This window comes from Chiloscyllium punctatum, chromosome 15 (genome assembly GCF_047496795.1).
Source record: "Chiloscyllium punctatum isolate Juve2018m chromosome 15, sChiPun1.3, whole genome shotgun sequence".
NCBI lineage: Eukaryota > Metazoa > Chordata > Chondrichthyes > Orectolobiformes > Hemiscylliidae > Chiloscyllium > Chiloscyllium punctatum.
Window position 1 is genome coordinate 86,394,639 of NC_092753.1, and position 22,552 is coordinate 86,417,190.

At 43.0% G+C, this 22,552-nt stretch overlaps 1 protein-coding gene across 1 annotated transcript in view; it reads left to right on the forward strand.

Moving 5' to 3' along the window:
• LOC140485872 (uncharacterized) overlaps positions 1-22,552 on the forward strand; it is a 53,723-nt gene that overhangs the window by 25,381 nt on the left and 5,790 nt on the right. Inside the window, exons 12-23 of the mRNA XM_072584324.1 lie at positions 3,395-3,507; positions 4,144-4,363; positions 5,545-5,682; positions 6,268-6,405; positions 8,033-8,170; positions 11,071-11,151; positions 12,327-12,439; positions 12,776-12,971; positions 15,227-15,364; positions 15,456-15,593; positions 16,066-16,203; positions 17,299-17,436. Of these exons, the coding sequence (XP_072440425.1) occupies positions 3,395-3,507; positions 4,144-4,363; positions 5,545-5,682; positions 6,268-6,405; positions 8,033-8,170; positions 11,071-11,151; positions 12,327-12,439; positions 12,776-12,971; positions 15,227-15,364; positions 15,456-15,593; positions 16,066-16,203; positions 17,299-17,436 (1,689 nt within the window). The remainder of the gene's footprint in view (positions 1-3,394; positions 3,508-4,143; positions 4,364-5,544; positions 5,683-6,267; positions 6,406-8,032; positions 8,171-11,070; positions 11,152-12,326; positions 12,440-12,775; positions 12,972-15,226; positions 15,365-15,455; positions 15,594-16,065; positions 16,204-17,298; positions 17,437-22,552) is intronic.

Here is a 22,552-nt window from a genome sequence, read left to right on the forward strand (position 1 = left end):
TGGGCCAAATGTTGGAAAATGGGACTAGATTAATTGAGGATACCTGGTCAACATGGATGAGTTGTGTCTGTTTCCATGTTATACAACTCTAGGACTCAATGACTCTTCTGGAAATTAGTCTTCATGGCACTATTTCTTAATCTGACATTCCTGCATAGGTTTTCAAGGCTGAGGTAGTTCTGCATAAAACTCAAAACTCTCTTCCATATACAGTTTTCAAATTGCCGGATGTCATGTTTCGTGGTCTCCAACCTCTTAAAGTCCCTCTTCCCGGCTTCTCTGTTTTTCAAAATTGCTGATAATCTGTACCAGGAAGCTCGATCCTTCTTCATCTGTCACTTCTAAAAAGAACCTGTCACTTTCATTCAGACTTTGTATGCGTGCATGTCTCCAGAATGGTTCAGGCCATTTGCTGTCTGTTGGGACGATGTGACATCCTGTCATCTTTGATAAACAAATGACATTGAGTTTTCCATTGTTAACACGGTGGCACAGTGGTTAGCACTGCTGTCTCACAGCGCCAGAGACCTGGGTTTAATTCCTGCCTCGGGCAACTGTCTGTGTGGAGTTTGCACATTCTCCCTGTGTCTGCGTGGGTTTCCTCCGGGTGTCCCGGTTTCCTCCCACAGTCCAAAGATGTGCAGGTTAGGTGAATTGACCATGCTAAATTGCCCATAGTATTAGGTGAAGGGGTAAATGTAGGGGAATGGGTCAGGGTGGGTTGCTCTTTGGAGGGTCAGTGTGGACTTGTTGGGCCAAAGGGCCTGTTTCCACACTAAGTAATCTAATCTAAAAAAAAATGAGAGTAGGCCATTCTGCCTCTTGAGCCATTCAACAGAACTCTGGCTGATTTAACATTCTTCACGTCCACTTTCCTGCATTTTCCCCAATACCCACAATTCCCCTGCTGATCAAGAATCTATCTATCTCAGTCTTGAATATATACAAGGACTCTGCCCCCACAGCTCTCTGTGGCAAAGAGTTGCCAGAGTATCACAATCCTCTGAAAGAAGAAATTCCTCCTCATCTTAGATTTAAATTTAAAAAGCATAGAACACCAGATTATAGTCCAACAGGTTTATTTGGAAGCACTAGCTTTAGGAGGCTGCTCCTTCAGCAGGTAGCTAGTGGGGCTGGATCATAGGACACAGAATTTATAGTGAAAGGTCAATGTGTCATACAATTGATGCGATATATTAAACATCAATACGTTGCATCAGTTGTACGATACTTCCAAATAAACCTGTTGGACTATAACCTGGTGTCGTGTGATTTTTAACTTTGTCCACCTCAGTCCAATGCTGGCACCTTCACATCATTGTTTTAAAAATTGGCACCCTTTTTTCTGAGACTATATCCTCTGGTCCTAGACTTTCCCATAAAGGGAAACATCTTCTCAGCAGTTACCCTGTCAAGCTCCTTGATAACACCACATGTCTCAGTGAGATCACCTCCCATTCTTCTCAGTTCCAACGAGTTGCAACCTGTTTATCTTATGCTTGTAAGACAATCCCTCCATGTCATTGATCATTCTAGTGAACTTTCTCTGAACTGCTTCCAATGAAATGATATATTTCCTTAAATAAAGGGACAAAAACTGCTGATAGTTCTCCAGATTTAGCCTCATCAGCACCTTGTACAACTGTAATAAGCCTTCACCACATCTGAGATAAAACAATGTACAGCATTTGCACTGGACAATGATTTCCATTTCCCTGTTGTTCAACAGAAAGGCAGAATGAACTTAGCAATCAGATCAAGATTAATGACCCATCTTGAATTCTAGCCCTTACCTGACCTGAATGTGAATTCTATCACGGAGAAGATGGATGGATTTTCCTTCCAACCTCCCACCCAGCCACAATGCATTCTGGAAGTATGACTGCAAGTGGAGACATCAGCCTTCCATTCCCAGCGGTAACAATGGTGGGCAGGTCTATATCTATATCAGCTGCCCTGGGCTAGGATCCCGACTCTGTGAAAGTGGCAGGTCACCATCTTAGCAGCCAGAGGCTGCCTTCTGACTCAATGGCACCTCCCACTGTTGGAAAATAATATGTGGTAGCTGGTCTCTTTACCAATCATCACAAAGACGGAATACACAATCTCCTCAGCAAAACAGTCATAGAGTCATAGAGATGTACAGCATGGAAACAGACCCTTTGGTCCAACTCTTCCATGCCGACCAGATATCCCAACCTAATTTAGTGCCACTTGCCAGCATCTGGCCCATATCCTTCCAAACCCTTTCTATTCATATACCCATCCAAATGCCTTTTAAATGTTGCAATTGTACCAATCTCCATCACTTCCTCTGGCAGCTCATTTTATATACGTATCACTCTCTGCATGAAAAAAATGCCCCTTAGGTCCCTTTTATATCTTTCCCCTCTCACCCTAAACCTATGCCCTCTAGTTCTGGACTCCCCCACCCCAGGGAAAAGACTGTCTATTTATCCTATCCATGCCCCTCATGACTTCTTCGCAACACACATAGCGTAGCATGTCTGTTCTTAAATGTGAAAGTCTTAAGTACTCAGAGAAAGCACAAAAGCAGAAATGGCTGGAAAAGCTCAGCAGGTCTGGCAGCGTCTGTGGAGAGAAATCAGGGGTAGTATTTCGAGTCCGGTGACACTTCTTGAGGAGTTCTGAGATCTGAAGCATTAACTCTGATTTCTCTCCACAGATGCTGCCAGACCTGCTGAGCTTTTCCAGCAATGTCTATTCTTGTTTTTGTTTCTGATTTCCAGCATCTGCAGCTCTTTCGGTTTTTGTCTCAGACAAGGTAAACTTTTTCCTCATGTCTTGGGTGCTTCTCTAAAAAATGAGGGAAATCCTGATCTGACAAGGCTTCAGGAGAGCTTACGACATTTCAAGGTTACAAAAACTGGTCTATAACGGAGTTTCCATTGAAAGAGCTATACTTACTGAATAAAACCCCAAAGCCTTGCACCCATACACTCCATTCATCATTTCATAGTTCTTGTACTCGGAGGCAATTATCTTGATCTAGTTGTCCGCACCACTGTTTGCTCATAAGGTCAATAGGAATATTGTTTGATATATACACTTCGGATCAGATTAGATTCCCAACAGTGTGGAAACAGGCCCTTCAGCCCAACAAGTCCAAACGGACCTGCCGAAGAGCAACCCATCCCCCTACATTTACCTCTGACTAATGCACCTAACACTACGGGCAATTGAGCATGGCCAAATCCCCTAACCCGCACAGTTTTGGTTTGCGGGAGGAAACCCACACAGACAGTTGCCCGAGGTGGGAATTGAACCTGGGTCCCTAGCACTGTGAGGCAGCAGTGCTAACCACTGAGCCACTGTGCCGCCCAAAACTTTGGGTTTTGTGAACTTTTAATACTGTCTTTTTTGCTATCCGAAGGTGCTAAAGTGCTGCAAGCAAGGACAAGAATTAGAAACAGGACTTTTGTACCACAACTTCGAGACAGAACAAGTCAGATATACAAGGAATTTGTAAAGAATTTCATTCAAGATGTAAGTTTTTTTTCTTGTTAGCTCTTTTATGTTGAAATAATGATTAATTAACAAAAAAATGATATATAGTATGCATTTGATTTTGTGGAAGTGACAGATTGGACAGTATAGTGGCTCAGTGGTTAGCACTGCTGCTGCTCCACAGTGCCAGAGACCAGAGTTGATTGCAGCCTCAAGCAAGTGTCTGTGTGGAGTTTGCGCATTCTTCCTGTGACTGCATGGATTTCATCTGGGTGCTCTAGTTTCCTCCCACAGTGCAAAGGCGTGCAGATTCAGGGGATTGACCATGCTCAATAGTCCATAGTGTCCAAAGATATGCAGGCTTGGTGGATTAACCATGAGAAATGCAGGGTAATAGGGATGAGGTAGAGGGTAGGTCTAGGTGGGATGTCTTTTGGAAGGTTGGTGGTTACTTTATGGGTTGAATAGTCTGCTTCCACACTGTAGGGATTCAATGATTGACAATTGTTCTTTCTTATTATGGAAACTGAGGACTGAGGCCAAATATCGCATATATGACGAAGGTGGGTCAAGCGGCAGTTTCTTCGAAAGCAATGGAAGGACAATTAATGGTGTAATAGCAGAATAAAGTCTAAATGCAGATTTTAATCATGGACTATGTTTCATTTGCTTCAGTTGCTTCGCAGAGTAACCCAGAGATTCTTATCCTTGTACAATCGCAATCTCCTGAGAATTGTCATACTTCGTCTTACACCAGGGAGTGTGGATGTGAACTTTGATATTGTACTGTCATTAGATGAAAATGTTACTTTGAATGAAACCAGAGAAGAATTTGCTAATTCCTTAAACAGGAGTACAGAGTTTGACATAGATATTGCAAACACTAATATAGCAGGTAAGATATTTGACAATAAATCTTGCTAATATGTCAATTATAGTAAAGTTTTTACCAGATGATATAACATAACATACCCTCCATTTCTTACCCTTTTTTCCACCCATTTTTCTGATAACCGCATTATTAGCTTCTTTGACACCATTTATTAATGCCTTGCATTCTGGAGTTTTCCCTCAAATTCTCCCAGCTCACCCCATCTGCCTTGTTTAAACATTTTAACCTCATTAATAAAACCCAATTCTGGTGATTGTCTTTCTTAACATCTGGCACTTTGGCTCTGTATCTATTTTATTTGATAACTTCTCTGTGAAGATCTCTCAGGATGGATGGAGAGCGAAAGGCTCTGTGTCTTAATGCACGTCACACTAGACATTAAACAAATGGACTCTGAGTGCAAATAGAAATGAGTAAGTATAGGACTGCAGCTATTACACGGGTAGGGCTCCAGGATGATATGGATTAGTACATGATTACTGAAGAGTACAAAACATTTAGGAATGGCAAGAAGCTAAGAAAAGGTGGAAGATTGGCTCTCTTCATTAGGTGTGTGTGGTATTAAGACAATAAAGAGGGATGGTCAAAGTTCAGGAAAGCAGGATACTCACCATATTGGCTAAAGGTGTTGCAAATGCTTCAGCCCTGTTTTTTGCACTGTCCTTCTGGTCTTCCCGAATATTGAAGAAGGGACTGTTTCCTCTAACTCATTGTTTAATTGGTCAATCACCATTCATGATTCGATGAGACCAGACTGCATGAGCTAGACAGAGTAACCTACTCTTGTCATTGTATCATCAGGAAACTATCAACAGCAGGGGAGAGAGAGAGAGAGAGAGAGAGAGAGAGCGGTGGGCAGAATGTCAAGTGCTGGATTAGTGGTGCTGGAAGAGCACAGCAGTTCAGGCAGCATCCAACGAGCAGCGAAATCAACGTTTCGGGCAAAAGCCCTTCATCAGGTTCAGCACCACTAATCCAGTATTTGGTTTTCAGCATCTGCAGTCATTGTTTTTACCTAGAATGTCAAGTGCACCAAAGTGAACAATCAGCATAACATGCTTGCTCTTGCATCATGGTTATGGAAAAAAAACAGTGTTACCAGAAATGGTCTTTATTTAATTGTATTAAGTCTTTTAAATTATCTTTATTGATTGTCTAACATGTATTTTCCCGTTTCATTGTAGAGAGGGACAGCTGCCAACCTGAGATCAATGATTGTTCTGGTAATGGGACTTGTATAAGACAGAACTCAACTTACACTTGTCAGTGCAATGCTGGATTCAATGATACAAGCCCCGATACACCAGGAAGGATCTGTGAAGGTAAGATATTGCCTGAATTTGACATGACTTGAAACCATTGGATTAAAGTAAATTTTGCTATTGGTGATTGTTTTGATCAATTTTTATTTGTCCCGTTGTCCTTATGAGGGTGTTTGTGATCTCCACAAAAGAAAAACTTATGACAGTGGAAGAAGAAGGCCAGTCTCCCATCACCAAGTCACCCTTTATTTACATGTGCACTGTACATAGGGCTGTGACCAGCCAGCTTAGAGCCAGTCCCTAGAATGAGAACACTTTCTGAATCTCCTGTTTACATCTGTCAGCCAGGGCTCCCTGACTGACCAAGGTTAACAACCCCAGACAAGGATTTCATAATCAATGAGAACCACTTGGTTATGGTTCCAATCACTACACAGCGGGTGCCTAAAATAAAAACAGAAAGTCCTGGAAATCCTCTGCTGGTCAGGCAGCATCAGTGAAGGCAGAGACTGAATTAACATTTTGAAGTAAATTAAATTAAATTAACAACTTGAATATGATTGTTATCCACAACATGACTTGAAATTATTTGCATTAAAGTAATTTTTGCTCCTATTAATGGTTTTGGTCTGTTTCTCGTTTCAGACATTGACGAGTGTCAGACGGGGAACAACACATGCTCTGCATTAGCCACCTGTACAAACACTCCAGGGAATTTCACGTGCAGCTGTTTAGCGGGAACGACGGACACCAATCCGGCAAATCCAGGAACACAGTGTGCAGGTACAGTTTTAACCAGGAGTGGTGAGATAGGAAAGAACATGAAAATGAAGCAGAATGAGTCATTGTGACATAAATATGCAAGTCCTAAACATTTTTAACATTGCAATCATCCTGATTGTTACTTTAAAACTCCTTTACCCATTTAAAATTAATTACTTGGTTAAATTCTTAGAGGAACATTTTGAGGAATTTTGTAAATTCATGAAATTTTCCAGGGTTTGTAAGAGGCAAATCAGCCTACAATTATGCTGCTGATTATTTGAAAGCTTTCTATGTTTAGTCCCATTGGATTGCCCTTTCCCCAGACCTAGATTCTTCTTAAAAATTATATACCCTGTATGTGTTTTCCATTTGAGAAAAGGAAACAGCGGGTTGTGATTGTCCCTGGTGAGGCCAGCATTTATTGCTTCTTCTAAGGGACGGCTGGAAAATTGGAAGCCTTCAGAAAAGAGATAATGAGAATCCAGAGAAAGTATATTCCTGTTCGGGTGAAAGGAAAGGCTGGTAGGTAAAGGGAATGCTGGATGACTAAAGAAATTGAGAGTTTGGTTAAGAAAAAGAAGGCAGTATATGTCAGGTATAGACAAGATACATCAAATGAATTCTTAGAAGAGTATAAAGGCAGTAGGAGTATACTTCAGAGGGAAATCAGGAGGGCAAAAAGAGGACATGAGATAGCTTTGGCAAATAGAACTAAGGAGAATCCAAAGGTTTTTACAAATACATTAAGGACAAAAGGGTAACTAGGGACAGAATAGGGCCCCTCAAAGATCAGCAAGGTGGCCTTGCTCAATACTCTAAGAGCCGTCTCTTAGAAGGTAGTACACAGAGAGGGGGGGAGAGAGAGAGAGACAAACAGTGAGACGGACAGACAGGCTGCTGCCCTCCAGGGCTGAGTGACCAAAATAAAATAAACGATCATGAACACAGAAATTGTTGGAAATACTCATCAGGTCAAGCAGTATTGTGGAGGTGATGGCTTAGAGGTATTATCACTGGAGCAATAACGTGGGAAACTCAGCTAATGTTCTGGGGACCTGGGTTTAAATCCCACCCAGGACAGATGGAAGAATTTGAATTCAATTTAAAAAAATCTAATGATGACCATAAAACCAGTGTTGATTATCAGGAAAAACCCATCTGGTTCACTAATGTCCTTCAGGGAAGGAAATCTACCACCTGCTCTGTCCAATATGTGACTCCAGGCCCACAACAACATGGCTACTTCTTCACAGCCCTCTGGGCAATTAAGGATTGGCAGGAAATACTGGCCTAGCCAGCGACACCCTCGTCCCATGAGTGAATAAAAAAAAACCTGCATATCTGATAAACAGGAAAACAGAGCTTGCTGGAGAAGCTGAGAAACTCGGGCAGCATCTGCAGAGAAAGGAAAGAGGTTGCATTTCAAATCTAGTGACCTTCTGTTGACAGGTGAATGACTGTTCAGGTCATTCAGTATTGGAACTTGTCTCAGACAAAGTGCAACTTGCACTTGTCAGTGCAATGCTGAGTTCTGAATAACAAAACCCAAAATATAAGGCAGGGTCTACAAAGATATGATATAAAAACCATTCTGGTTAAAGTTACTTTTGCCCAGCTGAATGTTTTGATGTGTTTCTTGTTTCAGATATTGATGAGTGTCAGACTGGAAACAACACATGCTCTGATTTAGCTGTCTGCAGGAACACTCCAGGGAATTTCACTTGTAGCTGCTTCCAGGGAATTATCGATAGCAATCCAGCAAACCCAGGAACACAGTGCAGAGGTAACGATCAGAACGACCTGAACCAGAATGGTGGGACAGCAGAAAGAGTTAAAATGGACAGAATTTCTGACGGCATCATGATAGAATGGGTGGGTAAATGTTTAGATTCCCGATTGAGGCCAATTCTACACTTGAGGCGTTTTGACTCCATTTTGGACGTTCAGGAAATTGCAGCAGCTTTGGCCAGTCTCAGTTGTGTGGAACCTGCAGTGCAGGTGGTAGAAGTGAGTGATGGTGATCTTTGGAGTATAGGGGGAGTACCTTGTTTAAATTAGGAGGACTCTAAAAGTGTGCTGGTTCAGCCCAATCCCATCTGTAGCCACAGTTTGAGATGTGGGCTGTGTGGAAGTCCTGACTGTGTGGAAGTCCTGACTGTGTGGAAGTCCTGACTGTGTGGAAGTCCTGAAATAGAAAATGCCAATTGACTGCAGGTGACTTCATTTTAATACCTCCACCGCATCTCCTCCACTTCCTGCTCCTCCGCCCTTGAGCCCCACCCCTCCAATTGCCACCAGGACAGAACCCCACTGGTCCTCACCTACCACCCCAACAACCTCCAGGTACATCGTATCATCCTTCGTCATTTCCGCCACCTCCAAACAGACCTCACCACCAGGGATATATTTCCCACTCCTCCCCTATCAGCATTCCGGAAAGACCACTCCCTCCGTGACTCCCTCGTCAGGTCCACACCCACCACCAACCCAACCTCCACTCCCGGCACCTTCCCCTGCAACCGCAAGAAATGCAAAACTTGCACCCACACCTCCCCCCTCACTTCCCTCCAAGGCCCCAAGGGATCCTTCCATATCCATCACAAATTCACCTGCACCTCCACACACATCATTTACTACATCCGCTGCACCCAATGTGGCCTCCTCTACATTGGGGAGACAGGCCGCCTATTTGCGGAACGTTTCAGAGAACACCTCTGGGACACTTGCACCAACCAACCCAACTGCCCTGTGGCTGAACAGTTTAACTCCCCCTCCCACTCTGCCAAGGACATGCAGGTCCTTGGCCTCCTCCATCACCAGACCATGGCAACAAGACACCTGGAGGAAGAGCGCCTTATCTTCCGCCTAAGAACCCTACAACCACACGGGATGAATGCAGATTTCTCCAGCTTCCTCATTTCCCCTCCCCCCCACCTTATATCAGTCCCAACCCTCGGACTCAACACCACCTTCTTGACCTGCAATCTTCTTCCCGACCTCTCCGCCCCCACCCCCTCTCCGGTCTATCACCTGCACCTTAACCTCCTTCCACCTGTTGCATTCCCAATGCCCCTCCCCCAAGTCCCTCCTCCCTACCTTTTATCTTAGCCTGCTTGGCACACCTTCCTCATTCCTGAAGAAGGACTTATGTCTGAAACGTCGATTCTCCTGTTCCTTGGATGCTACCTGACCTGCTGTGCTTTTCCAGCAACAAATCTTTCAGCTCTGATCTCCAGCATCTGCAGTCCTCACTTTCTCCTAGTTCATTTTAATGCTTGCCCAGTGTGTCACAGGAAAGCTCTTTAAAGTATTTCAGCTTTCCTCCTTAATTTTCTTTCCCCTCTCAGGAGTTGGCCATGTCCTGCACTCTCTGAGCTTGAGACATAATTATGTCTGATGACTGCCATCCTTATCATTGAACTGTTAACCTAGAGACCCAGGAAATGTTCTGGTACCCGGGTTCGAATCCTGCGTCGGCAGATGGTGGAATTTGAATTCAATAAAAATCTAAATTAAGAGTCTAATGATGACCATCAATTCATTATTGTTTTTGTCAGAAAGAAAACTCATCTCGTTCACTAATGTCCTTTAGTTACTGAAACAGATGTTCTTACCTAGTTTGGCCTACATGTGACACCTGACACACAGCAACGTGATTGCCTCTTAACTGACCTCTGGGCAATTAAGGATGAGCAATAAATGCTCAGTGATCTCCCAATCCTGTGAGTGAGTAAAGCAAAGTCACTGGAGGGTTACAGTGCCAAGTGGAAGATACATCCATCAGCAGTTTACAAGTGTAGAGTGTCCAGGCTTGTATTGTTGAAGTTATAGCAGAGAGACTCCCTTAAAAGATTTGTCCTATTTAGTCCACTGAAGTTAGCTAATAGTTCCTCTTTTGTTGTTTAGTTTGGACATCAAAGAAGTGCACTTTATAATACACTAAGATGAGATACTGCTGTACCTGGCAATCCATGATAAAAATTGCAATCAAAACAGGAAGTGGTAGAGAAGATCTGCCTATCTGAGCCTTTGATATTTCCAGACCTGCTGAGTTTCTCCAACGTTATCAGTTTTATCTGCAAATCTCCAAGTTCCATCTTAAGAATGATGTGAACTCACTAGAGGGAGTGCTGAAAAACGTTATGAGGATGATTCCATTGTGAAGATAGATTGGAGACAGTGGGACTGTTTTTTGTTTGGGGAGAAGATAGCTAAATTTGACTGAAGTTTTTAGGAGAGACCTGGGCAGAGTATACAGTGAAAAATCATTCTTTGTCACAAAAAAAGATCAAAAATGAGAGAGCAGAGACATAAAATAAGTTCCAAAAGTAGCAAACGTGATGTGAGAAGAAATGGTTTCACTAAAGTATTGTCAAGGTAGGTTCAATCAAGGCATCCGAAAGGTTATGAGATGATTTTTCATTTAGAAATAATCTGCGAGGTTATGTGGAAAGAGTGGGAGAAATGCACTAATGCTGGTGCTTACTTGGAGGGCTAGTATAGATGTAATGGGCTTAATAGCCTCTTTCAGTATCATTACAGTTCTGTGACTCTGGAATAATGAATCACTGTCACAGGAGAAAGAACATCTCATTTAGAAGTGTTTATCTTCCAATGATGCCTGACTATTGAAGGAAATACTTTGTTTAAATCGGCTAAAACATTATTTCTATCTCCATACAGATCCCAATATCTGTTTCCTCAACAGTGGAGATATTTGTACTTTGTCAGACTGCATGGTGTCTAAAGTCAGCAATTGCAATAGTAAGTGGGTTTTATTTTCTCTGGCCTTTCATGATGATGCCATTCAGATGTTTTCTTAATCACATTTTAATTGTCTCTACAAATGTTTTCTTTTCTTTAAGTGGTTTACTTAGAATATTGCACAACCACTTCAGTGACAATATAAAACATTGGGAATATAACTCACCAACTGCCACACATTTACAGTACCATTACAGACTAGTTGTTTTATATGTTTCTAATCAATCTTTTCAGTGATGCTATTGCACACTGCTGGAGCAGGCAGGACTGGAACTTGGCTCTCTCTGTCTAGTGGTAGGAACACTACCACCGAGCCACATGAGTGCTGGCTGGCGGTTAGCATGGATTACCATTAATGAGTACTCTGAAACATGACTCTGGTGATTTGACTTCTTCAAAGGTTTCCAATTTAGCAATTTAGTTCACATTGCCAATACACCATCATTACCTCTTCATCTCTAAAGCATTTCACTGTGGCATGGTGGCTCAATGGTTAGGGCTGCTGCTTCACAGCACCAGGGTCTCAGGTTCGATTCTAGCCTTGGGTGACTGTCTGTGTGGAGTTTTCCACATTGTGTCTGTGGGGGTTTCCTCCCACAGATGGGCAGGCTAGGTGAATTGGCCATGATTAATTGCCCACAGTGTTAGGTACATTAGTCAGAGGGAAATGGGTCTGGGTGGGTTGCTCTTCGGTGGGTCAGTGTGGACTTGTTTGTCCGAAGGGCCTGTTTCCACACTATAGGTAATCTAATCTTTAAAAAAAATAACTTATCAGTTGTAGAACCCCAGAAAGTAACCCAAGTAAACATGGCAACTGGCACATACTGGTCTGACTCAGTGAGAAGTCCTCAAAATGAAGGTCCAGTACATTAATATCATGTTTGACTGCTTTTTCCCTCTGGAATAAATATTCCCCAGTCTGTATCGATTAGCCCTTTCTTCCACTGAAATTTAAGCAAAGAGATGATAAGACACGCTTTAAATGAAGACCTGGCATGATTTTATGGCAGTGTTATCCCCTTGTGTACTGGAATTTTTTTTCTAGAATGGGAAGAAGTTATTCGTACACAGAGTTACTCATATTTTGTGAATCTGGAGGGACATGTTCTGGTGTTTGAATGCAGTTCAATGTACTTTTCAGCAAAACAGCTAATGGGTTTGCTCTGTTTGTTCAGACAAAATTGCGTTCAGAATGCAGGTGATATTGCGATCGAGAGTATTCTCCAATGACCTGAAAAATCCTGCGAGTGAAGCCTACAGGAACCTATCTGACAGTTTTATAAACACAGTGAGTTCAATTATTCTTGTGCTTGCTTTATCTCTCTTTTGTAAAATGTGATCTCCACTGTTAGGGTCAGTGAGTCTGCTTTCTCAGTTTTAAACATGCACTGGCATTCCGTGTGGATTGCATTTACTCTGACTGGTAGGATTTGGTTGGAAAAATAGATGGATGGACAGATAGAAGAATGGGGCTCTGGATGGATGAATTGGTGGACATGGGTGTGACTGGATAAATGGGGGAAATGGTAGCTAAATGGATAAGAAGGTGGGTGAGTAATGGCATGAATGGAAGGTTCTAGTGTGCCTTAATCATAAATAAATAACATTTGTACTTTGTTTTTAGGTTGTGCCAAGAACTCAGACCAATCTCGATGATCGTAGTTTTAACATCTTCATCGTTGGCTTCCAAAGTGGAAGTGTAGTGGTAAATTTCCTGGCTGTGTTGAATGACACCTCAACGGTTAACAGAAGCAGCTTGCTCACTGCTGTTGGTGCTGCAGTTAAAGCACTGGATAGTAATAGTTCAGTCACCATAACGGGTAAGTATTGTGCAGAATATTCTTCAAATATCTATCTGTCTATCTTGACTTCACTTTGAAGCTGATGAGCCTTGACTTGCACGTGACTTAATCCCAGGGACACACAGCCAGCTCTTCCATCTGGACAGGATCGAGCTCATGGCTCTTAACTTCTCAGTGGTAACTCACTTTGTGCATTCCTGGAGACTGCCAGCCTCAGTGGATGGCGCCCAGCTTTGGTCAGAGGCCATGAAGGGTTAGCAATTGTGGAGGATGAGTTAAGTGAAGGCTGTTGAGTGGAGATGCTGCTTGCAATGGTGAGGTTAGTAGCCCATGAGTGTTGGCGAGGTTTGTGTAAAGTAGCAGGGCTCTAGTGAGTGTGAGGTCGCAGAAAGAAGATGTGCTGCTGACCCTTATGAATGCAGAAGGACATTGCTAATAAAACTAATAGAATGTTGCTATTTACTGTGAGAGGAATTGAAAGGAGGGGCATGCTTCAATTATGCAAAGCACTGGTAAGGCCATAACTGGATACCTTGCACAGATTGACTTTCACTGTCTAAAGAAGGATGTAAATGTAATGGAAGCAGTTCTCAGAAGGTTTACTGGACTAATAGCTGGAAGGGAGGTGGTTTCTGATGAATGTTGGACTGTCTAGGCTCGTATCTACTACAGTTTAGAAAGTAAGAAGTGCCTTAATTGAAACATTGAAGATTGTGAAGTGGGCTGAAAGGGTAGGTGTAGAGAGAATATTTTCTGTTATGAGAAAAATCTTGAATTAAGGGCCAATACTTAAAAATAAGGAGTCACCCATTTAATACCGAGATACAGCAAAATTTCTTCTCACAAAATGTCATGAGTCTGTGTACCTCTCTTCCTGAAAAGGCGATGGAAGCAGAATTCTCGAATGTTTTTAAGGCAACGAAAGATAAGCTCTTGTTAAGCATGAGGGTGAAAGGTTGTCAGTGTTAGACAGGAATGTGGATTTGAGATTACAATCAGACTAGCTGTGATCTTATCAAGTGGCAGTGCAGACTCAATAGCTGACACCTGCTCCTGGATCATATGTGTGTATGTAGACAGCATCTTCCAATCCCACAACCACTTCTATCTGGAAGAACAGGAGCAACACGTACATAGGAACACCATCACCCCGAAGTTCCCCTCCAAGCTAATCATCATCTCTACTGGAAATATGTTGTTGGTTTTTTTTCACCTTTGTTGGGTTAGAATTTTGGAAGTCCCTTCCTACGGTATTGTGGATCTACCTATACACATGGAGTGAAGCAGTTTAAGAAAGCAGCTCACCACCACCTTCTTGAGGGCAACTAGGAATGTGCAATAAATACTGGCCCAGTTAGCAACACCCACATTCCATGACTGAATTGGCATCAAAACAGCTCAGCGCCAAAGTAATGAGCGCCAAAACAGTTTAGACCCAAAATGGCGGGCCCAAATGATCAGTGCCAAAAGGGTAGTGCCAAAACGTACCCGACCCCTAGATGACACCATTCAACATACCTTCCATCACTTTGCCAATGATGAAGAGTAGACAGATGGAGCAGTAATTAGCTGGATTGGACTTTTCCTTTTCGTTGACTGAATATACCTGAGCAATTTTTCACATGATTGGATACATGTCAGTAGGGTAGCTGTTTTGGAATAGGTTGGTCAGGGGTACTGCTAATCCTGGAGCTTCAGCAGTGCTGGCAGGATATAGCCTTTGAAACATCCAGAGTTTTAAGTCATTTCTTACTATCAGATTGAGTGAACTGCATGGAATGAAGCTTGCCATCTATATTATAGGGAGCTCATGAGGCCAAAATGGACCATCTGATCATATCTAGCTAAAGATGATTGCAAATGCTTCAGCTCGGACTTTTGCACTGTCCTGCTGGTCTTCCCTACTATTGAAGAAGGGACTATTTCCTCTAACTCGTTGTTTAATTGCTCAATCACTATTCATGATTCAAATTGGACAGATTGCCATGATTCTGGATTAGTGGTGCTGGAAGAACACAGCAGTTCAGGCAGAGATTGCCATGAGCTGGACTGAGGAACCTACTCTTGTATCATCAGGAAACTTTCAACAGTGAAGTAAAGAGATACAGGCAGAATGTAAAGTGCAGGAAGTCCAAAAGTCACATAACCATAATGCTCGCGAAAATATGTTATGCAAAAACAGTGTTCTCAGACATGGTCTTTATTTAATTGTACTAACTCACCTAAATCATTTTATTTGATTTTCTAACATGGATCTTCCCCCTCCAATGCAGAGAGGGACAGATGCCAGTCAGGGCTGAACGACTGTTCAGGTAATGGAACTTGTATACAACAGAACGCAACTTTCACTTGTCAGTGCAATGTTGGGTTCAATGACACAAGACCGAATACACCAGGAAGGATCTGTGAAGGTAGGACATTGCCTGACTTTAACATGATTTGAAACCAATGGATTAAAGTAAATTTTGCTCTTGCTGATTGTTTTGATTTTTTTTGTTTCAGACATTGATGAGTGTCAGACGGGGAGCAACAAATGCTCTGCATTAGCCACCTGCACAAACACTCCAGGGAGTTTCATGTGTAACTGTTTAACGGGAACAATGGATACCAATCCAGCAAACCCAGGAACACAGTGCACAGGTAAAGATCTGAATGGTTTAAACAAGCAGTGGTGAGATAGTTATGAAATGAAATTAATTTCTAAATGAGCCTCGGTAACATTAATATATGAATCTTTGGTATGTTTATCTGATATTAAAATAAAAATGGTCGATGTAATAATCAGGGGGAGGTACTAATGGAGTCATATCTATATCTTTCTTTATTCACTCACGGAATGTGGGCATTGCTGGCTGGGCCAGCATTAACTGGCTGGCCCTGGTTCTCCATGTGAAGGTGGTAAAGAAATAGAAAATACTGCAGACAGAGACTGCCTGAAATAAACTCAGAAATTGGTGGAAATACTGTGCAGGTCAGACAGCATCAGTGGAGACAGAGACTAAATTAACATTTTGAAATTGAGCATGATTGTTATCCAGAACATGACTTGAAACCATTTGCATTAAAGTAATTTTTGCTCCGATTGATAGCTTTGATCTGTTTCTTGTTTCAGACATTGACGAGTGTCAGACGGGGAACAACACATGCTCTGCATTAGCCACCTGTACGAACACTTTTCGAAATTTCACGTGTAGCTGTTTAGTGGGAACGACGGATAACAACCCGGCAAATCCAGGAACACAGTGTACAGGTACAGTTTTAACCAGGAGTGGTGAGATAGGAAAGAATATGAAAATTATACAGAATGAGTCATTGTGATATAAATATGCAAATCCTTAACATTTTTAACATTGCAATCATCCTGATTTATTATTTTAAATCACCTTTACCCATTTAAAATAAATTGATTAATGCTTGTTTAAATTCTAAGAGGAATGTTCTGAGCATGTTGTAAAATCATGAAGGGTGAGCAACAGGTCATTCAGGCTATAATACTGCTGCTGAATCTTTGATTCGTCCCATTGAGTCATGTTTTAAACATTTCTGTGTTTCCCATTTTAAAAAAAGCCTATAAGATGTGAATGTCTCTGGTGAGGCCAGCATACATTGTCCTTCGCTAATTGTCTCTTCAAAGGTTGTAGAGAGAGAGAGTGCTGCCTTCTAGAGGCAAAAATAAAAATAAACCATCATGAACACTGAAATTGTTGGAAATACTCATCAGGTATCAGGGAGTTGATGACCTAGTGGTATTGTCACTATTAAATAATGCATGAATCTCTATTGTGTTCTGGGGACCTGGTTTTAAATCCCACCCATTACAGATGGAAGAATTTGAATTCAATTTTTAAAAAATTAAGAGCCTAATGATGACCAAGAAACTATTGTTGAATATCAGGAAAAACCCATCTGGTTCACTAATGTCCCTCAGGGAAGGAAATCTACCACCTGCTCTGTCCAATATGTGACTCTAGACCCACAACAACATGGCTACCTCTTCACAGCCCTCTGGGCAATTAAGGATTGGCAGGAAATACTGGCCTAGCCAGCGACACCCTCGTCCCATGAGTGAATAAAAAAAAACTGCATATCTGATAAACAGTAAAACAGAGATTGCTGGAGAAGCTCAACAGCTCAGACAGCATCTGCAGAGAAAGGAAAGAGTTTACATTTCAAATCTAGTGACCTTCTGTTGACAAGTGGATGTTATGCTTGTCAGTGCAATGCTGAGTTCTGAGGTAACAAAACCCAAAATATAAGGCAGGGTCTACAAAGATATGATATAAAAACCATTCTGGTTAAAGTTACTTTTGCCCAGCTGAATGTTTTGATGTGTTTCTTGTTTCAGATATTGATGAGTGTCAGACTGGAAACAACACATGCGCTGATTTAGCTGTCTGCAGGAACACTCCAGGGAATTTCACTTGTAGCTGCTTCCAGGGAATTATCGATAGCAATCCAGCAAACCCAGGAACACAGTGCAGAGGTAACGATCAGAACGACCTGAACCAGAATGGTGGGACAGCAGAAAGAGTTAAAATGGACAGAATTTCTAACAGCATCATGATAGAATGGGTGGGTAAATGTTTAGATTCCCTATTGAGGCCAATTCTACACTTGAGAAGTTTTGACTCCATTTTGGACGTTCAGGAAATTGCAGCAGCTTTGGCCAGTCTCAGTTGTGTGGAACCTGCAGTGCAGGTGGTAGAAGTGAGTGATGGTGATCTTTGGAGTATAGGGGGAGTACCTTGTTTAAATTAGGAGGACTCTAAAAGTGTGCTGGTTCAGCCCAATCCCATCTGTAGCCACAGCTTGAGATGTGGGCTGTGTGGAAGTCCTGACTGGTGAAATAGTAAATGCCATTTGACTGCAGGTGACTTCATTTTAATACCTGCCCAGTGTTACACAGGAAAGCTCTTTCAAGTATTTTAGCTTTCCTCCTCAATCTTCTTTCCCCTATCAGGAAGTCTCGGCCATGTCCTGCATTGCCTGCCCTCTGAGTTTGAGACGTCACGTTGTCTTATGATTGCCACCCTACATATTCCAATTGGACAAATCCCCTCGGCTTGTTCTGGGCAGGCAATGGCTTAGTGGTATTATCATTGAACTGTTAACCCAGAGACCCAGGTAATGTGCTGGGTACCCAAGTTTGAATTAAGAGAGTCTAATGATGACCATCAATCCACTACTTGGTTTTGGAAAAACCCATTTGGGTTTGTTAATGTCCTTTAGGTAAAGAAGCTGCAGTCTTTACCTGGTCTAGCCTATCTCTGATGCCAGACCCACAGCAATGTGATTACCTCTTAACAGCCCTCTGGGCAATTAAGGACGGACCAAAAATGCTGGCCTAGCCAGTGATGCCTTTATCCCATGAATGATTAAAGAAAAGATGATCATTCTTAGAGTGCCAAGTGGATGTTATGTCTGTCAGCAGTTCATGAGTGTAGAGTGGTCAAGCAAATATTATTGAAATTATATTCAAGGAACTCACTCTGTAGTCCTACATAGGACTATGTTATTCGATGTAGTCCACTGAGGTTAGCTAATAGCTTTTTAGATTAGATTACTTACAGTGTGGAAACAGGCCTTTCAGCCCAACAAGTCCACACCGACCTGCCAAAGCGCGCCAACCCATACCCATTCCCTACCTTTACCCTTGCATCTAACACTATGGGCAATTTACCATGGCCAATTCACCTAACCTGCACATTTTTGGACTGTGGGAGGAAACCCACGCAGACAATGTGTAAACTCCACACAGTCGCCTGAGGCGGGAATTGAACCCGGGTCTCTGGCGCTGTGAGGCAGCAGTGCTAACCACTGTGCCACCATACCGCCCAGAAGTTCCTCTTCTGTTGTTTAGTTTGAATGTCAAAAAGTGCACTTTATAACACACTCAGACTAGATACTGCTGTACATGGTAATCCATGATAAAAACTGCAATAAAAGCAGGCAGTGGTAGAGAGACTCCGCAGATCTAAGTTCTGATGCCTCCAGACTTGCTGAGGTTCTCTAACATTATCTGTTTTTCTTTAAATCTCCAAGTTCCATCTAGGAAGGATGTGAGCACAGTAGTGATGTGAGTGCTAAAGAACGTTATGAGGATGATTCCAGGAATGAGAAATGTCCATTGTGAAGATAGATTGGAGACATTGGAACTGTTCTGTTTGGGGAGAAGATGGCGAAGAGGAAATTTGACTGGAGTTTTCAAAGTCAGGAGAGATCTGGGCAGAGTATGCAGTGAGAAATTGCTCTTTCTCACAAAAAGATCACAAATGAGAGAGCAAAGTTAGAAAGTAATTTACAAAAATAGCAAATGTGGTGTGGGAAGAAATGGTTTCGTACAAGTATATTCAAGCTAGGTTCAATCAAAGAATCCAAGAGGGTACAAGATGATGATTTATTTAGAAATAACATGCAGGGTTATGTGGAAAGGGTGGGAGAATTTCAGAGTCCTGATGCTCATTTGGAATGGAAAAGGATAGACCAGATCTAAAAGTTAAAGTCTGAAATTGGAGGAAGGTTAATTTTGATGGTATTAGGCAAGAACTTTCAAAAGCTGACCGGTGGCAGGTGTTCGCAGGTAAGGGGATGGCTGGAAAATGGGAAGCCTTCAGGAGCGAGATAGCGAGAGTCCAGAGACAGTATATTCCTGTTAGGGTGAAAGGAAAAGTATAGGGAATGCTGGATGACGAGAGAAATTGAGGGTTTGGTTAAGAAAAAGAAGGAAGCATATGTCAGGTATAGACAGGATCGATCGAGTGAATCCTTAGAGTGTAAAGGCAGTAGGAGTATACTTAAGAGGGAAATCAGGAGGGCAAAGAGAGGACATGAGATAGCTTTTGCAAATAGGGTTAAGGAGAATCCAAAGGGTTTTTACAAATACATTAAGGACAAAAGGGTAACCAAGGAATGAATAGGGCAAGCCAACCTTTGTGTGGAGCTGTAGGAAATGGGGGAGATACTAAACAAATATTTTGCATCAGTGTTTACTGTGGAGAAGGACATGAAGGATATAGAATGTGGGGAAACAGATGGTGACATCTTTAAAAATGTCCATATTACAGAGGAGGAAGTGCTGGATGTCTTGAAATGCATAAAGGTAGACAAATCCCCAGGACCTGATCAGGTGTACCCTAGAACTCTATGGGAAGCTAGGGAAGTGATTGCTGGGCCCCTAGCTGAGATATTTATATCATTGATAGTCACAGGTGAGATGCCAGAAGACTGGAGGTTGGCTAACGTGGTACCATTATTTAAGAAAGGTGATAAGGACAAGCCAGGGAACTATAGACCGGTGAGACTGACCTCAATGGTGGGCATATTGTTGGAGGGAATCCAGAGGGACAGGATATACATGTATTTGTAAAATCAAGGACTGATTAGGGATAGCCAACATGGCTTTGTGCGTGGGAAATCATGTTTCATGAACTTTATTGAGTTTTTTGAAAAAAGTAACAAAGGATTGATGAGTACAGAGTGACGGATGTCATCTATAGGTGGATGGAGGTGTGGGTAAAGGTGATAGGTCGGAGAGGAGGATGGAACGGATAGGTGGGAAGGAAGATTGACAGGTGGGACAGGTCCTGAGGATGGTGCTGAGCTGGAAGATTGGAACTGGGGTAAGGGGAAATGAAGAAACTGGTGAAGTCCACATTGATGTCATGGGGTTGAAAGGTCCCGAGGTGGAAGATGAGGTGTTCTTCCTCCAGGTGCCAGGTGGTGAGGGAATGGCAAGGGAGGAGGCTCAGGACCTGCATGTCCTCGGCAGAGTGAGAGGGGGAGTTGAAATGTTTGGCCAAGGGTGTCCTGGAAATGTTCCCTGAATCGCTCTGTGAGAAAGCGTCCTGTCTCCCCATTGCAGAGGAGACTGCATCGGGAACAATGGATACAATAGATGACGTGTGGAAGTGCAGGTGAAACTCTGATGAATGTGGAAGGCTCCTTTGGGGCCTTGGATGGAGGTGAGGGGGGAGGTGTGGGTGCAGGTTTTGCCATTCTTGCAGTGGCAGGGGAGGGTGCCAGGAAGGGAGGGTGGGTTGTTGGGGAGCATGAACCTGACCATGTAGTTGTGGAAGGAACAGTCTTTGTGGTAAGTGGATAGGGGTGGGGAGGGAAATATATCCCTGGTGGTGGGGTCTGTTTGTAGGTGGTTGAAATGTCAGCGGATGATGCAATTAGTGCAAAGGTTGGTGGGGTAGAAGGTGAGGACCAGGGGGTTCTGTCCTTGTTGCGGTTGGAGGAGTGGGGTTCAAGGGTGGTGGTAGGGGACATGGATGAGATGCGTTGGCAGGCATTTCCAACCACGAAGGAGGGGAAATTTCAGTCTTTAAAGAAGGAGGCCATCTGGTGTGTTCTGTGGTGGAACTGGTCTTCCTGGGAGCAGATACAGCGGAGGTGGAGGAATTGGGAATATGGGACAGCATTCTTGCAAGAGGTAGGGTGGGAGGAGGTGTAATCTATGTAGCTGTGGGAGTTGGTGGGTTTGTAGAAAATGTTAGCGTTGAGTCGATCATCGTTGATGGAGATGGAGAGGTCCAGGAAGGGGAGGGGGGTGTCAGAGATGTTTCAGGTGAATTTAAGGTCGGGGTGGAATGTGCTGGTGAAGTTGATGAACTGCTCAACCTCCTCATGGGAGCATGAGGTGACATCAATGCGATCATTAATGTAGCAGAGGAAAAGGTGGGAGTGGTGCTGGTGTAACCAGAATATGGACTGTTCTACGTAGCCAATAAAGAGTAAGGCATGACTGGGGCCCATACGTGTGCCCATGGCTACCCATTTCATCTGGAGGACTTGGGAGGATTCAAAGGAGAAATTGTTGAGGGTGAGGACCAGTTCAGCCAAACAAATAAGAGTGTCAGCAAAAGGGTACTGTTGGAGACGACGGGAGAGGAAGAAACAGAGGGCTTGGAGGCCCTGGTTTTGGCGGATGGAAGTGTGGGGGGGGCTGGATATCCATGGTGAAGATGAGGCATTGTGGGTTGGGGAAATGGAAGTCTTGAAGGAGGTGGAGGGCATGAGTGGTGTCCTGAGCATATGCGGAGAGTCCCTGGACCAGGGGGTATAGGACAGTGTTGAGGTAGATGGAGATGAATTCAATAGGGCAGCAGCAGGTTGAGACAATGTTCCCCATGGGAGACTGGTTAGCAAGGTTCGATCTCATGGAATACTGGGAGAACTAGCCATTTGGATACAGAACTGGTTCAAAGGTAGAAGACAGAAGGTGGTTGTGGAGGGTTATTTTTCAGACTGGAGGCCTGTGACCAGTGGTGTGCCACAGGATCAATGCTGGGTCCACTACTTCTCGTCATTTATATAAATGATTTGGATGTGAGCATAAGAGATATTGTTAGTAAATTTGCAGATGAAACCAAAATTGGAGGTGTAGTGGACAGCAAAGAAGGTTACCTTGGATTACAGCAGGATCTTGATCAGATGGGCCAATGGACTAAGGAGTGGCAGATGAGGTTTAATTTAGATAAATGTGAGGTGCTACGTTTTGGGAAAGCAAATCTTAGCAGGACTTAAACACTTAGTGGCCAGGTCCTAGGGAGTGTTGCTGAACAAAGAGATCTTGGAGTGCAGATTCATAGTTCCTT